A 16,568-nucleotide genomic window follows, 5' to 3' on the forward strand; every position below is an offset into this window, starting at 1 on the left:
TAAGGGAAAAAGTGCATTAGGTTTTTTATACCTTTCTGAAAGCTTTCAGTCCTGTGCAAACTTCCAAGCACACACACTACCCAAGGGGTTAAGCAGACAACGCTAAAGCGTGATACTGGCATAATTATATTGATTGTGCACCACCTCCCAGCCGCTAAAAACCTGTATGAATTACACAGTAATACTATTCTGGGTAACAGCAGTAAGACATTCTTTTACAAAGTTTGCCTTAGTCTTAAAAATTCAGACACTATTCAACAGTTAAGTACACTTATCCCAATATCACAGTTGCTAAGTTCAATAGCTTCCTAATCAGGTGCATGACATGTTTAAAAAGCATATAATGAACAATTCAACTCCATAGTTTAAGGCGGTCGCATATACAGCATGCAATCCTATATCCAAGTCTTGTCCCTATGTATCTGTTCGTACAATTATAAAAAAAATAGAGCTTATACTGAACTTTGAAAGGTTTTGAAGAAAGATTTCTCTACATTCAAGACATCCATTTTTCTCTTCAAGCATAAGCCACTTAAAACTGTAGCTAGGTTTAAATGGGGGATGGAGTGAATTTGTGTTTGAAACGGCCACAATCTGGAAAAGTACAACTGTCAAAGTTTAATTGACAGCTACAACATGCAGCAACCCCAACAAGCCTTTTCCATAAAAAGAATGAAAGATTACTAAAAGGATGTCTATATACTCCACCACTAAGGAGGGTTTAGAATCACACTATCAAATCTATCAGAATGGTACTCATTCTTCTAATTAACCAGCACTAATTTCTAATTAATAATTATCAAGAATTTTACAAAGTTCATCCACAATACTGAAACTGGAAACAGTATCTTGAAGATACACCACACAACTGTTAAGAGAGAACACCAAAAAGTACAAATAGGCTTTGTAGAACACGAATTTTAAGACATTCACTTAAGTGATCCCAGATTTACTTACTATATTCTATTAGAATGTGCACTAATATCCTGAACTTTAAGCCATATATCTTCAGAAATTTCAGGCTACTTGGAAGGAAGACTCTTGATCTGAACAGAAATCAAGAGCCAGAAACAAGCCTGTTTATTTACTCAACTCTAACTTGGTTCACAAGTTTCATGACAAGTACAAAGTTGAGTTGAAAGAGAAAGATAAAGACGATTAAAGAAAAAAAAAAAAGTAGAGTAAGCCCAGTGAGTAGGTTCATGTGGATCCCATAACCTCATCCCTCAGCAATAAGGAAAGAATCAAAAGCTATTCTGAAACGGTTTCACAAAATAAGAAAAAAATGCAACAAAAGATCCCCCACACCTTAAAAGCTCTCTGACCTTCTTAAGTAACTTTAAAGTGTTGTACTTACCATAAATGTGTCCAGTGTAAATATGGGAGGTATCATAATCAGTTACTTGGTTTGACATTTCTACTTTAAAGTCATCACTAAAAAGAGATGTATCTCTCTTCATTCGAAGGTTGAAGTGTCTAAAGTGAATAAAACAAGATGGTAAATTGGCTTTGAGTTTCAGTTACAAAAGCACTCAAAGCCCTTCAACATTTTCGTGCAAACAATTTGCACACCCTGACAAGAATTAGACTATAGCCTAGAAGGATTTTCTTAAGCAACATTATTTAGATGCTTTTGATAAAGTAGCTAAATTTACTAGATTTAAGCCAGAAAACAGGGCTAGACTTAAATGCATAAATCCCAAACTGCTGACTTTGACTACACATTTCTTCCCATTCCTCCAGAAGACACAGACATAGCTTAAGGGAAAACGCGACTATTTTACTTCACAGCACCGTGAAGCAGAAGAGATAACAACCATCAACTTATTTTACTTTCATTGCCACATTTAAATAATGTACATGAAATGTAGGTGAGCTAATTACTGTTTCAACTGAAACTCAAAAAATAAGGACAATAACATTTAATATAAAAATACTTAAATCAGTACAATTACATGCACAACCACGTAAACAGCTCCACTCATCGAATCATCTGGTTTGAACTAAAACACTACATTCTTTAATGCAAATCTTTATATGAAATATACTACAGTTTCTTTGTACGAAAACAAAAGTTTCATTCAGTGAAGTCAAGCAACATAACTGAAGTGCTTTAAAATGCCTGACATTATACGAATGCATACCTGTGACAACCGTTAGCTTGCCTCAGTTTCATTTGGTATTCGCTTAAAGTTTGTATAAGCACATTGTGCAAATATAGATCAGAGAAGCTGTTGAAACTTCAGTCATTCCAATTTTACTCTTGATTTTCTTCCTATATTTTTCTCTTTCTGCACAATCATGAAATTGAAGGAATATTATATGTCACTAATTTGTTTCACAAAAAGCAACTCTGGTAAGTTGACCACATCTGTGTCAGAGTCTTCACCTAAAAAACTGTGAGCAGTCTCTCAGTACACACAGTACACTAACGATAGAGCTAACTTTCCACAGTGAAAGCTAGTACCCAGTTGTTCTAACAGCAAAATAATCAAAACAATTAAGCACCACAGTGTAAAGTTGATTAAATTTAATTATTTTAGTACAGCTGAAGCTTATACAAAATAGATCTTCAGTCTTCACTTGCACATTAAATATGACACTACAGTTACAAGTATTTTGAAACAATTGTACATTAAGATGCATAATTCAAGAGGAAAGAAAAAAAGCCATGACTACACTTAGAAACTTGATAAGGGCTCCAGTGACTCATTTTGCCTATTCTGTAACGCAAACAGTATTTCACAATCAAACTATCTATTTCTTATCATTGCCAGAGCACTAATAAAGCCTCAAAGTGAGTGCTCTCCTCTGGTGATGTGTTAGCAGTATCTACTATAAGGTGAAGGTTAAACTTCAGCAGTTCCCTGTGACTCTTGGGCTCTGTGCCAAGCCAACCAGTGCCCATATTACAGTTCCACTATAGATGTATTTTATGAGGGCAGATTCTCCTGTTAAAAAGGAAGAAAGTTCACCACAGGTGCACTTGAGTATTGGAGCCACCGACGAACACACACCAGTTAGCAGTTAGTAGCTATCCCCAGACAGACAGACATGTTTTATGACAGCTCGCTAGTGCTTATAATATCAGAGACAAAAAATAAACTCTTTACTAGCTCTGTAAAACTCTTTTGGTAACATAGAGGTTCTTGAGGATACGGAGGTAACATGACCAAGCAACCCAGGAAAGACATTTTTCTAGGAAAAAAACCCCAAAACTTTAAGCCACCTTGTGGGGCTCTTCTGGGCAGAAGTTAGACATGAACACACAGGAAAAAAAAAAAAAAAAAATCAAGACTAGCACTGATAAGAATTTGATGAACTTCATCCAAGTACCTCAAGAAGTTCCGCTCACTTTGGTTGTTACGCGCTGCTCAAGGTATTACAAGATTTGAATTCCATTTTAGTTTCCCTGTGACTGAGTTCTCCAGAGTTACTGAGGATGGATCAGACTCTCTTCAAGTGCCTCTGAACTGAAGTTAAATAACAAGAGATCCTGGGTACTTTAGAATAGCTCTCCTCCCTTCTCTAATATTCGATAGAAGACTTCTTACCCTAAGAATTCTGTAATTCTGTCTCTGTGACGATGTATCTACTAACCTCAGCAAGAGCACCTATTACAGCTGAAATTACTTTTTCCTGGTGAAAAAAGTAGGTCTTCTGAAAAAAACCCAACTCCATCTATACAGCACTTTTCTCTCACAAGTGCAAAAAATTACTTTAAAATTAGATTCTTCTGGTTATATTATGTAAATTTCAAATAAAACTGAGGAACAATTATTATCTCTAACAATCAACTGCATCAGCAATTTCTTTATCATTTTGAAGTACACTATGTAAGACAATGCGGCATTTCTCCTATACTAACTCCCACGTATGTCAACGGAGTGGGGAAAAAACCAGACTTCTCAGAATGAAAGTAATTTACCAGCTTTAGCCTAAAATAGCACCAAGTAGAGAGAGGAACTAGCCCTAGGCCTCCATTATGAAGCCACCCAGGGTATACTTTCCTCAACTGCCAAGTCATCTACATCCTCATCCTTACAAACGAGCGGGACATTCAGCATGGCAGTTCTGGACTACCATTGTGGACTATCACCTAATCCCGCTTTAGGGTCAGGTTTGAGTTTGCCCTGGGTGGCCGGCACTGCAGGACTGCGCTTTTGCGGGGGCAAGGGGAAGCTCAGTAGAGTCCAAAGCTGGGAATGGTTCTTCCTTCTGCACAGGACACCCTCCCATGAATGTTACCCTACCTGTCACTTCAAAATGGACCGTTAGAAGTTATATGTACCAAATAAAGTTTCACTATTTTTAAAATTAAGAAGCTTCTAGTTGTTCTCCTCTCATTTTCCCCCCCTTCTCACTTTCCGCATTAGTACATAACTAACACCACAAATTCTAACCCATGCTGTTAATTAAGTATTAATAAAATTAGCTCTATTTGCAGGATTAGACATCTATTTCAAATACAAAATAATGCAGCTGTGTGTCACAACAATTCTCTGACCATTTGATTTCTTAATTTAGTTAAACTATTAGATAACCTGATCATCTCACAGCTATTTTTAAACAGGTCTTTTCTTGGTCATTCAAACATGCTTGACGGGAACAGGATTATCTGTCTGGTCTGTTTACCCGTTTAATAATGAAAAATGAAGTGATAAACCTTCCTTTAGTTCTCCTCCACCAAAAAACAGAGGGGGGAAAAGAGAGGCAACTTGGGGGAGCTAGTGGGAAACAAGCATCAATTCTTCTCTACTTCCAAGAATCAACAACTTTAACAAATCACCAAACTTTAAACAACAGTAATCATAAAACCCTACATGTGACATGAAACCTACAGTAGAGAAAGTAGATTCCATTTTGATGGATATGCAGAGATACCTTAAGGTACTACTTACAAGCGTGAATCAAAGATGACAGTTTATAGGCAGGGAGGCTCCAAATTGCCATGACCAATTCAAGCAAACAGATAGTTGGCAAGGACACCCCCCAAAAAAACCTCCAGTTCAACACCCTAATTTCTCAGTAAGAAACTTCCAAAGACCCTAGAAAATCCATTTCAGCATCTCCCCCAATATAGAAGTTTTCTTAACGTCCACTCCAAGTTTCTTCAAAGCTAGTATTTCTTCCCCTTTCTTGAAAGGGATATAAGCTAGTTGCTAGCCTTCTCAAAATGATGTGGGAGACACATCTCAGTTTTCTCTCCTGACTTAAATCCAGTAACTTCATTAATTCTTCTGAGGACAGAAGACTCCAGAGAAGTTCAACAAATTTGACTATATCATTCCTGAATATGGTTTCTAAAACTAAACACAATGGAGGAAACAAGAAGCTTCAAATAAGCTTTTTGGAAATTACCATTTCTACAGCATTCATTGAGTTCTCTGTCCCAGCACCTATACCAATGTAAACTAAGCTATTCCATAGCCTAGCTACATAACAAGCAAAAGATTACTCCGAGAAAAACGGTGCTTCTTATTTTCACACTTACTACCTTGCATAAGATGTTCCTCAGCAGTAGCGGTCTCCAGAATAGAACTAAATCAACTAAGACCAAGTTTTGACCTTGTTTTTTTGTTACTGCTTCTGACTTACACGTATCTGAAAACTGATAGAGTAGCAGGTCATTACTTGGTTGCTGTATGGTTGCTCAATTGAAGACAGAATTTTTGGTAAAACTGTTTATATTGTCGTATCTGCTTTGACAATAAACTATCTTATTCATTAATGGCAGCACCCCAAAGTCTATCAAGAGGTAGATTTCACTTTAGTTTACCTCAGAGAGATTACGTCAGATTTGCAAGTATGTTCAGCAACGTGGAGATAATTAAAGAAGAATATAGTTGAGAGCACTACACTTCACTGAAACCCAGTAGTTTCCCATGGGCTCCAGTTATGTCAGTCCTAGGCTCTAATCACAGAGCCAATACTTTTTTAAAAAAAAAAAGCTGTGTGCATTTACTGACAGCACTTGGTAGAATGAACATAAAGATGTACACGTGAGAGTTATTGCTTAATCTCTTATTCCATTTCTTTTCAGTACGTGTTACCTTCTAAGATCAGTGACTTTGCCATGATGGAATGTCCAATATATTGGGATACTGATAGCACGTCTGCAGACTTCTCCAAAACTGGCAGACAGAGCTGTTATCAGTAGTACACACAATGGCACTTGGTGCTTTCCCTTTCCTACCTTTCCTCAGTCAAACTGCTGTAACTAGTGGCAGGCTGAACAGGCAGAATCACTCAGTGACCAGAGGAGACTGTTTAAAGAAGGAAAAAAAAAAAAAGAAGGAAAAAAGGAGACTGAGGAGTTGCTCCACAGCTGGAAGAAGTGTCTGGGAAGCGGAAACAGAGGGTGATGGGCTGGCAGCCATACGTAACGTGACTGAAGTACAAGGAGAGCCCATTTAGGTTCATACCTTTTTCATCTCAGTAAGAACCAGAAAATCCTTGCAGCCGTGCCTCCACACGCATCCTCACAAGTCAGGATCTAGAAGATACTACTCTGCTTGAGGGGCAAGTCTTTTATCCTTACTTCCCCCATTTAAGAAGCCAAAGACTCTGTTCTCTAAAATATGGAAGGGGGTCTACAAATGGAAGGCCAGAATAATTTGAGTCCTTCTTTCTAAATGTTTCCACATGAGGCAGCACAAAACCTAAAATTGGTTCCCACAGACTGTCAGACTCATTCCAGCCCTGAACTATATTAAATAGAAGACAGCTTAACAACTTAATGGTAGGTTTAAACTACTCAAAAGCTGAGCCTACAGAACCATCACCCTTACGGACATTATCATCCTTTACATTGTTTTCACTTACTATTAAACCCACGCAACATATTCCATCACCATTTAACTGACAATTCCCAAGGTCATGCTACTGACACTAAAGAAAACATAGCTTTGAAACAGCAGATGACAGGGTCTCCACGTTTATCGTTCTTTCTGTTACCCACCTAGATGCAGATAAATGGTACCATCCTCTAGTATCTACCTAAAAATCAATCTCTACAGCATTGCAATGCTCAGCAATCCCAGCTAGAATGCTGGCAGCTTATGTTTGTTTTCCATCAGCACCTCTAGGGTGGCACTTGTGATTGTTCAGAGATTTCTTTCCTGACCTTCAGAAGTCTGACTTGCTAAGCTTGTTATTCCAGAACAACACAACTGAGGATGCAGCCCTCATCCCAAACAATCTGCCGCTGATTATTCTTGATGTACATAGCGGCAAACACATAAGCTAGCTCAGATAAAAGAAGCCATCCAAGTAGGATTACAAGTAGCTACACGTTGGCTAATTTACACTCCAAGAAAGTCAGTCAGGTATTTCTCAGTCCTGAGGAGTATGGTGTACAGATTTTTAGAGCAGAATAGTCTTTACCCAGGGTTGATTTTTTTTCCCTTTCAGTAAAACTTTTTTGGGAAGTGCAGATTCTGTCACTTGGTTTCCTGTTTATCCAAAATCACCTTCTCAATTGTATTTACCTAAAGTTGAATATTCATATGCAGTGCCATGTTCTAACATAGTTCAAAAACAGGAGATAAAAAAATAACAGGTAAGGACATACTAGAATAAAATCACAAGGCATTGAAGTTACTACATGAATTCAAACTAAGAAACAAGTCAGAAAGAAGCTTTCCTAGTGAAACAAATACAGACACAGAAATCTAGTAGCTGATAACAGGAGCACATATGAAGCACATCACTTGAGTGCTTTCATTTAAGTCTACTGCTTTTCATTTTAAGAACACGGCTTTTCAAAAATATGGCTATGTCTACTAAAGTTGTTTACCAAGGAGCAGTACGGCTGGTAAACCCTGCACCTCACCAGTCCGATGCCACTGCACCAGGCACTTCCTAGACAAACCTGAGTGAAACACTAAATGCCTTCTTTCCTGCGGGCTACACATATTCCAGCTCACTGTATTTAAACCCATAAAATGCACGACATTTAACCCACAGATCCGGCCTCTAAAATGTTTCTTAGATTAATTTCATTTTAAAAAATGAGTAAGGACTCGGGTCCCTGCTTCCCAATTCTCCGCTTTACCTACAAGCACCAACATATGGTGGTTTGGTTGGCTTTTTGTTCGTTTGTTTTGACAAAACAGGTGTAGAAAGCGAGACCAAATTCATGAATCTCTTGCCTGGCAGGTTATTTGCCAAGGTGTGTAACTTAAAAGGTACAATAGATAGAGGATGATTAAAGAATGGTCACAGAGCACTGAATAAAGTTGAAAAGACTACAATAAGAACGAAAGAGATTTTTATCTTTTTTAATTTAGGACAGCCTAAAATGAGTTGTTGTAAGCGAACCTTGCAAAAAATTAACTTAGTAAAATTCACAGAAATAATTCACATAAGTCTCACAGAAGCCAACCAGTGAGTCCTATCTGATGACTACTAAAACAATCTATTTTAAAAGTCTGCTTAGGAGGGTGTTTAAGTGCACGTGGAACAGAAAACCAGACACAGCAGATTTTCAGATTAGCCCAGTAACAGTGAATCAGCTGTATGTTCTGACAGACTCACAGAATGTAGAAGACAAAGCCATTTCATTAATTCAGAAACATGTTGTATGCACAGGTACAAAACTATTCAAAAATAAACTAAATGCCATAAAGAGACAACCTAGTGTTTAATTAAAAAAAAAAACCAAACCCCACAACAGAAAGTGACAATATTAAAGTCCTCTTTAACCCAAGAGTAACTAGCTCAGTTACTTCAGTCCACCTCAGACGGCGTGGCAGCATGCTCAGAATGTCATCTTTAAAATTCAACATATCAAACAATATCAGCCTCTGCTTCATTTTTGTAACCTACTCAAATACAGTCAACATCTTAAACACAAACGTTTAACAGCTCTGAATAATGAGGATAATACAAAGGACTGCAGATTACTATAGAACCAAGAATTTAAAAAACCCTCATACTTAAGAACTCTGAAATCTTGTGATCCACTCCTGCCATTCATGACTGTACCAGAAAGCTCCAGTAAGGTATGACTGATAGCTGTTCAAGCTAATTATGAAAAAGCACAGAAAATCAATATTAAAGCCAATCAGCAAACACGGCTTCACAAATACGCCTTGCCAAATGACGTAACGAGCACAGATTATGACCCAAAGCCCCACAATTTCACAATACGAAAGCTCTCATTGTTATAAAAGTTCCTCTGCTCAACGCAAAACACTGTAAAAGGTAGCAGAATATTTAAGAGCCAATTATTTATTGAACTTTATCCCAAACTGGGTGACAACTAATGCAGTTTTACCTAGCAGCTGAATTGCATGTTTGCTCTGCAACACACAGCTTTATGCGGTGTTTTCTTAATAATAAAGACACTGTAGAAATTTGCTCATTAGCTACTGGGGGCACGGGGGAAGGCAGGTTACATGCAGTACCCTGCTAGTGGCAGTACGGAGACTGATGCAGTTTTTTCCAGCTGCTTATCGATCAAACACTACTCTCAGCACTTTGACACAGGCAGGCCAAACCACCTCGAGCTGTGGAAGCTTGCCTGACAGCATCTTCCTGACTCCTGGAACCCAGGCTCACTTTTGAAAGCACTGATAGGCACTTTAGCTGTCAAGTTATTTGAGGTAATAACGACCAAATCTTGGTGCCCACTGGGCTTGCCACATTAGGCACATGCACACTAGTAGCATTTTTATATAGAATCATGAAGTCAAAAATTCTTCTCCCTGCTTCCCTCCCCATGCAAACCCAAGAAGGATAGGATAATGAGATTTTTCTAAACTCCCTCCCCTCCAAAAACCACCTATTGTTGTAGTCCTAAAGTTACAGATCAGAGCTGGATGCATGCTCTTTTGGATACATAAGGGTATGTCCTTGTAGCGACTCAGAACAACAGGCAAGAACATTCTGGTGAATAAGAAAACAAGAGAAGGAAATGTCTAATGATCACCAAGGATCACTACAAACAACCAGCATCACTGATTTTTAACGCAGCGGAAGCAAAGTGTGTGTTTCATCACTAGAAGGCATTCAAGTTTCTGACTATCACAATGCAAACTTCAAGCATTTATGCAGACTGAGCTGAAAATACATTACTCCATTACATTTTGGAGCACAGCAGAAGAAAGTACTCTTGAGTCCAGATTAACTGTACAAGGTGGTGGAGGCTGAAGAATAGGTTATTCCAGTTGCACCAACTGACATAATCATCTAATATTTACTTTATTTTAACCATATATTGAGCTAGTTTTTAAGATTTGAATATGCTGGGCTGGTTCTTTTGAACCTGGACTTTGCAGCCACGGCCTATAAGCCCAAATTAAGACATGGAGAAGCATTAAAAATAATGAAGCCCATTATTTTTAAACCACCTCAGGTTTTATAGAACAACCTAACAATATTCAACAAGTGAATGCTTTAGTATTCACAAGCGTAACCATATGAAAGGTCTTTTTATTTGTATGGCTTACAAAGAAGTGATGCTCCAAGCATTTCCAGTAACAGTTTTCCTATTATAAGGGTCATGTATAGACCATATATTCCAACAAACTGGAACTGTCTGAACTTAACAACTTACAGTATTTTTTTAAATGAATTTTTAGGTAAAAGTCTAAGGCAAAATGTAGCTAGATTGCAAAATATCTGAAAAGTCCTCAATGTATCTTTAATTCACCAACAAGCAGGTGTTATCATGTGTTCAAGTACCACTTGAAAATTCAAGTGTTCACTTAAGTTGTATAGGCAACTTTCCCAAGCAAGAGTCATCAACTAATCTGGGAGAGAGTGGAACTGGGTGTAGACAGGTGATTAACAGGATAAGTTCAGAAAAAATTAGAAAGCATAAGTTATTGGGAACTCATTAAGTAAAAAGCTGACTAGCAGTACAGTTAAACACTACACAGATGTAGTTCCTTTACTCTTCTGAATGCATCAAGGTCTCGGGAACTCCCAGTTTTGTCATTAGGTAAAAAGGTATAGTTCAGAGAATATCAGGTCTCAGGCAAGTTTTCCAAGCTCCGTCCTCAAAATGAAACCACTACGAATGAAGTATCTGGTATATTTCTGACATTCTACAGTTGATATGACTTCAGTTTAAGATGTTCTACACTAACATATTGCAAACATTTACACTGAAAAAGTGAAGAAAACAACTTTCCAACTTCTCTGCCTGGGAAGGGTTGTGTTCAGTAAGTGAACAAGTGCAAGGATGCACTTTGTGACTAAGTCAAAACTGGGTATAAAGTACAATGTCAGTTTTATTGATGTCCCAACCCCATTTCCAAAACTACTGGTATGACCTTGACACACCAAATTAAGTTATGCCCTATTAAATTCCTTCACTTTATCTCAAGCTAGTGCCAAAGGCATTGCTCTTCTGTGAATCATTCCACATATGTTTTGGGGGGTGGTGTGTGTGTGTGGAGCGGGTTCAAAAGCTACTTTATACCAGGAACTTAGTTGGTTAATATTAACACTGTGTACTCATTTTTATTTGAATCTCTTCTGGACTCAAAGGGTACCTTAAATTAACTCACACTAAAACACTCAGTATAAACTGGCAGGTGGCAGAGCTATGATACACAACCAGGATTGTTTTAAACATTCATATTCCTTCCAATTTGAAGCATTTTAGAAATGAGCACATTTTGCATCACTGGTGAAGCAGTAACATCAACTCATCTAAACTACAAGGTTTATGAATCAACAGAATTAAGAGGTACCATAGCTCAGTTTCAGCAACGTTAACTGCCCCGTTAGGCTAGTGTTTCAGCACTGAGCAGCGGCTGGTTTGCTTTAATTCATTACATCTGCCATAACAAGTTGTATTTTAGACTACCCAGCAACACAAGTTACAAAAAATGAATGTTCTTAACAGTACACTGTGTAGCATTTAACTTCAGATGAAGGTTAAATAAGGCAGGGTTTCTCAATGATGGCATGTTATACACCCTTTTGTAGAACACTACTGAGTCTGGTGTGACAAAAGGTAACTCTGGGTCTAACGCCATCATCACAGTATCTATTTAATTATTAAACTGTTATTAGTCCATGGATAAATGGTCACTTTAACTTGGTACCAATATATAGTATTTAAATTCAATATTTTTTTTTCCTTTTTCAACAAAAGGGTACAGCGAAGTACAGTTCTCAAATCCAGTCTACTGACAAGAGCAGAAGCTGCTTACAGAATCATAAACCACTTGTAGCAGTCAGCTGTTTTCTGGACAAGGAAATTGTAAGTTTGATGAATGCTAACGTGGCCTATGTCAGCACTGCCACCAAGAAGGGTAGGATTGCATCTTCCCTTTCGCCACTTCTGCTTATCTCTGCGCACCTTCTTCCTACAGACTGAACTGAATGACGAATTAATGTGGCTGAAAAATAACCAGCCAAATCATCTTCCCATCTTGACTGGCCACGTGACCAACAGGTGCTTCCTCTGGCACAAATGGAAAGATTAGGTTTATAAAAGTTCAAACTGGTACCAGAGATACAGCATAAGAACTGTCGCAGCCCAGCTAGCTGCATTTGCTGTTTCCAGCAGAGAATGGCAGTAAATATTAGGACAGCTTTTCCATCATTTCCTGGCCACAGAAAGCAGCCACTTCATCAGAAGCCAACTCAAAACAAAGTATTATCATTTCAGTACTCAGAAATAGCAGCTGTTTAGTATCTAGTAAGTTAAGGAGAGGCAAGATAGACAGCTGTATGCCAATAAACCACCTAGACAAAGTCTTAACCAACCTTTTGGTATAAGGTCATTCAAAAATCTGGTTTAAATTTTCAGAATCTCAAACCTCACGCTGACCGAATGCCTTAAAGCTTTGCAAAATACCTAAACCATTTAGGATTAGCCCATGGACTCTTAGTGCTGTTTTATTTAAATATAGGTGACGAAACTTCATTTCCTACCTCAGCACAAAGTAGTTAGAATATCTGATAGAAAGGTTTTAATGTTGTCATTTTCAGTGACAATATTCACCACTTATAAACAGTTACTCACAATGAAGTAGCTGCAACTACAAAAAGGCAATCCTATTTACGCAGATTTTTAAACTGCTACACACCTTCACAGCTACTGAATAGACCGTACGAAGTACAACACAATTCACTTGATCCTTCCTGACTCATGTAAAGAAAAATGAAAATATTTTGTAAGAACACACTCAGATTAACAGGAACTTGTGGACTAAATTTACATCCTGTCAACTACCCTGTCTTTGGCAGCAAGTGTTAGATACATCACAGGAAACTATCAAAATCCTAAATGATGGACCCGTGTGACCTTATAGTAAGTTTCCATTCAGCCTCCCCGGTTAATGATGTACTTGTGCTTCAGAGCACAGGGATTTAGAATCAATTCCACATATAAACACACTTTCCTCCATAAGTAATAGCAGCTGCTATCAAAATCTTTATAAACTTGTTTGTCTAAGGTCTGGTGTGACTAAGATCCATGAAGTAAGAGAGAGGAAATCTTTTACACCTCGTTATTGTAGCTGCAGCTAACATTTTTATATGATAAGGATTTTCAGCCCACCTTATTAAGACAGATAAAACGCCCAGGCTAAGCTAAGAGCTCTGTTTTACAGAACAGTATTATGGGATCTTTACCAATGAAAAGATGAACCTGCTCAAGTGGACTGAAATGTGGGCTGCTCCCAGGAAGAACGGTCTCATCCTCCCTCCATCACCCTTCAAGTCATCCTGATTTTCTTTTTTTTTTTTTGCCAAATAATTTTCAGTTGGATCAGTTGCCAGATCCTATTCCTTGCATGGTTCTAGGACTACTAGTGCCAGCACAAAGACGATCCTGGGAACACGGTCAGGCCTGTTCCTCTCTGCAGTAGTACATACTAAAGCCTAAATTAACCATCAGCCTGCAGCTTGAGAGCGGCAGCATCAGACCAAAACTAAACTGCAACTGCCTTGCAACGTTGCTGGAGATTTAATTTAAAAAGTGGAGATGTTTACAATATGAGGAGCCTCTGGAACATGCTACTCTGCAGCCTTGTTTATTAGAACAATTTAATAGCAAAGACTAGAGATTACCTGTGAAGCTACAGCAGAGACAGCAGCAATATGATTCTTCTTTAAATAATAAAATTCCCTGGACTAAAAATCACACTGAAAAATGTGGTTTTAAGGACAGGACTTCAAATTCAGGATTTGGGTCGCAGTTCTACAGCAGTTACAAATACAACCCTAATGCTAGCCTTTTGGGAGCATGCACTGAAATTCAGTCATTACACCATACACCTCCAATAGCAACACTTCATTCCCTGAAGAAATTACAAGCTGGCACAGAAGCAGAATACTTACTCGGAAAACAATATTCCAAACACAGATTCAGATCTGGTTTTACCTTTGCTCTGACAAACTTCCTATTTTTCTACATATGGCTAGCAAATATTCATCAAGTTCCAACTACTGAAATTGTAACTGAAATAAGTAGAAAAGCAAGGTCACTACATATTCCGAAAATATATTAAGACAGTGGTGCTGCAAAGGAAGGAGTCAAAGAAACAAAGATAGACACAAATATTTTAACTTTCTTCCTGTTTCTCCTCAGTTATACAAAAAGCAGGCAATTCCAAAATACAAAGAGATCTTCCTAAGTGAAATCCACAAATTATATTGCAGTTACTCACACCGAATATCTAACTTTTGCACTGGATCTTACAACCACACGTTAAACGCAAGGCAAAGCAACTCTTGTAACAGCAGTTATGTTTCCCCATGTCAAATAATTGCTAAATTCCACAATAGCAGAGAAAACAGATGACACCGTTGCACATGAAACAGAACACCTTTTTTGGTCCATTTTGTAGTTTCAAATGCAATTTGAAATTTACTTTTTCTTAATTAAATCTCCTCAGGCATTTTGGCAAAATTTTTGTTAAAGAATATGCCAAAGCTGCATTATAAACTCAGAATCGACTACTATTCTGTTCCCAGTATGATTCCATTGTTTAAGCTTCAAAGTGCACTGGTATTGACCACAAGTTTGAATGAGTGGTTATAACTTCACACTTATACTGGATATCAGAGCAAATACTTCACAGAAACTGTAAGCATTGCATTTTACTGTATTCTAGCTAACATCGGTTTGATGACTGGACTTCACCATTTACATTAAAACACATATATGAATAAAATACTTAAACCAAATATGTTTTAAAATACCACTAACCTTCCATGAGCATGAAAATCTAGGCGCAAGAACTGATCTTCATGCGATACTGCTCTTTTGGCACGCTGGTGTTTTTGGTGTAACAAATCCACATCATAAGACAACCCTTCATAATGTCTAATGTACTTATTTAGAGGATTTCCATACTGGCCTGAAAAGACAAAAAAAAGTAAGGTTTAGCATGTCTGAGAAATTACTAAGGTTATAACCATACCACCAGGTATGTCAGATCTATGGTGCAAAACAGTCGGTGATGAGGACCCAGTTTCCACATTAGGGGCATTTTAGCTTTCTTTTTTCTCCTTTGTACACTTGAGATCCGTTCTACTCTGGTCCCACAGACTGAATGCACACTTGCAGTTAAGAGTATTTAGGGTGGACCTTGGAAAGCATCCTCCACTTTCATTTCAATCAAAATGAGTATAGTTCATTTACTCCAAAACTACTCCGCAATGCAAACTACATCACTGTAGACAGGAATGCTTGAGAGATGTTTCAGAAACACACCCCTGACCCAAACACAAAAAAATGCAACAGCTGAACAGTTTTCTTCTGCTTCCCTGGAAGAACTGTGCTCCCAGATTCACTCTGCACCGATGACACTGAAGTATCTGCTCAGAATGTTTATATTCCACATCCTCAAACACCCAGGAAAATTAAGTGCAAATTATGCCACCCAGCAACACATCATTTTGTATCACTTACTACAGCTCTATCTCCAAAGCCATAGATCCAATTAGTCTATTTTGGACACTTCCTTCTAAAACGACATTTCTGACTCACGTTAAGAGTGCATGCCAGAAAACAGGGGAAGGTTCTGGTCCTCCCATCCTGATGGAGGAAGAACACGCAGAACTGACCAGAGGCACTAGCATTTGAGAGCTCTTCGCAGATCTCTAACAGGCATACAGAGTGCCACCATATCAGCTCTGTATTTACACTAGACAGTATTTTTCACTCCAAGGCTAGCATTAGTAGGTCAGTAACAGGATAGAAAAACTCCTTGCGCTGCCCAAACACCTCTCAGATACACTGCCGAGATGTACTTTTGGCTATCAAGCAGCCAACGGGCCAGCAATCATAAGAACTGAAACTGTAAAGTAGTTAACACAGCATTATTTTCCTCCAGACAAGGCGCCACTATACAGACATTTGGTTAATTCTGATTTTGGTCACTTCTTCTGAATAAGTACACTTCCCAGCCAGGATTCATCTTCTTATCAGTTAATATATCACGAGAAATCATAGAAATGTATGCAGAATAAATTGACAGTACAGTACATATTTCACAAGAAGTTTATTTTCATATCCTGATCACCACCAAGGGCTCCATCCCATGTCTCTGCACATTCCACACTGATACTCTTCACAAGTCTTACCACACCTTCAT

At 38.2% G+C, this 16,568-nt stretch overlaps 1 protein-coding gene across 1 annotated transcript in view; it reads right to left on the minus strand.

Annotated features, from left to right (window-relative positions):
- The window catches only part of ADAM10 (ADAM metallopeptidase domain 10), a 53,528-nt gene that overhangs the window by 26,410 nt on the left and 10,550 nt on the right, over positions 1–16,568 (minus strand). The window contains exons 2-3 of the mRNA XM_086471844.1: positions 15,179–15,329; positions 1,358–1,476 (exon numbers count right to left, since the gene is read on the minus strand). Coding sequence (XP_086327970.1) covers positions 1,358–1,476; positions 15,179–15,329 — 270 coding nt within the window. The remainder of the gene's footprint in view (positions 1–1,357; positions 1,477–15,178; positions 15,330–16,568) is intronic.

This window comes from Leptosomus discolor, chromosome 11, assembly GCF_034619465.1.
Source record: "Leptosomus discolor isolate bLepDis1 chromosome 11, bLepDis1.hap2, whole genome shotgun sequence".
Taxonomy (NCBI): Eukaryota; Metazoa; Chordata; class Aves; order Leptosomiformes; family Leptosomidae; genus Leptosomus; species Leptosomus discolor.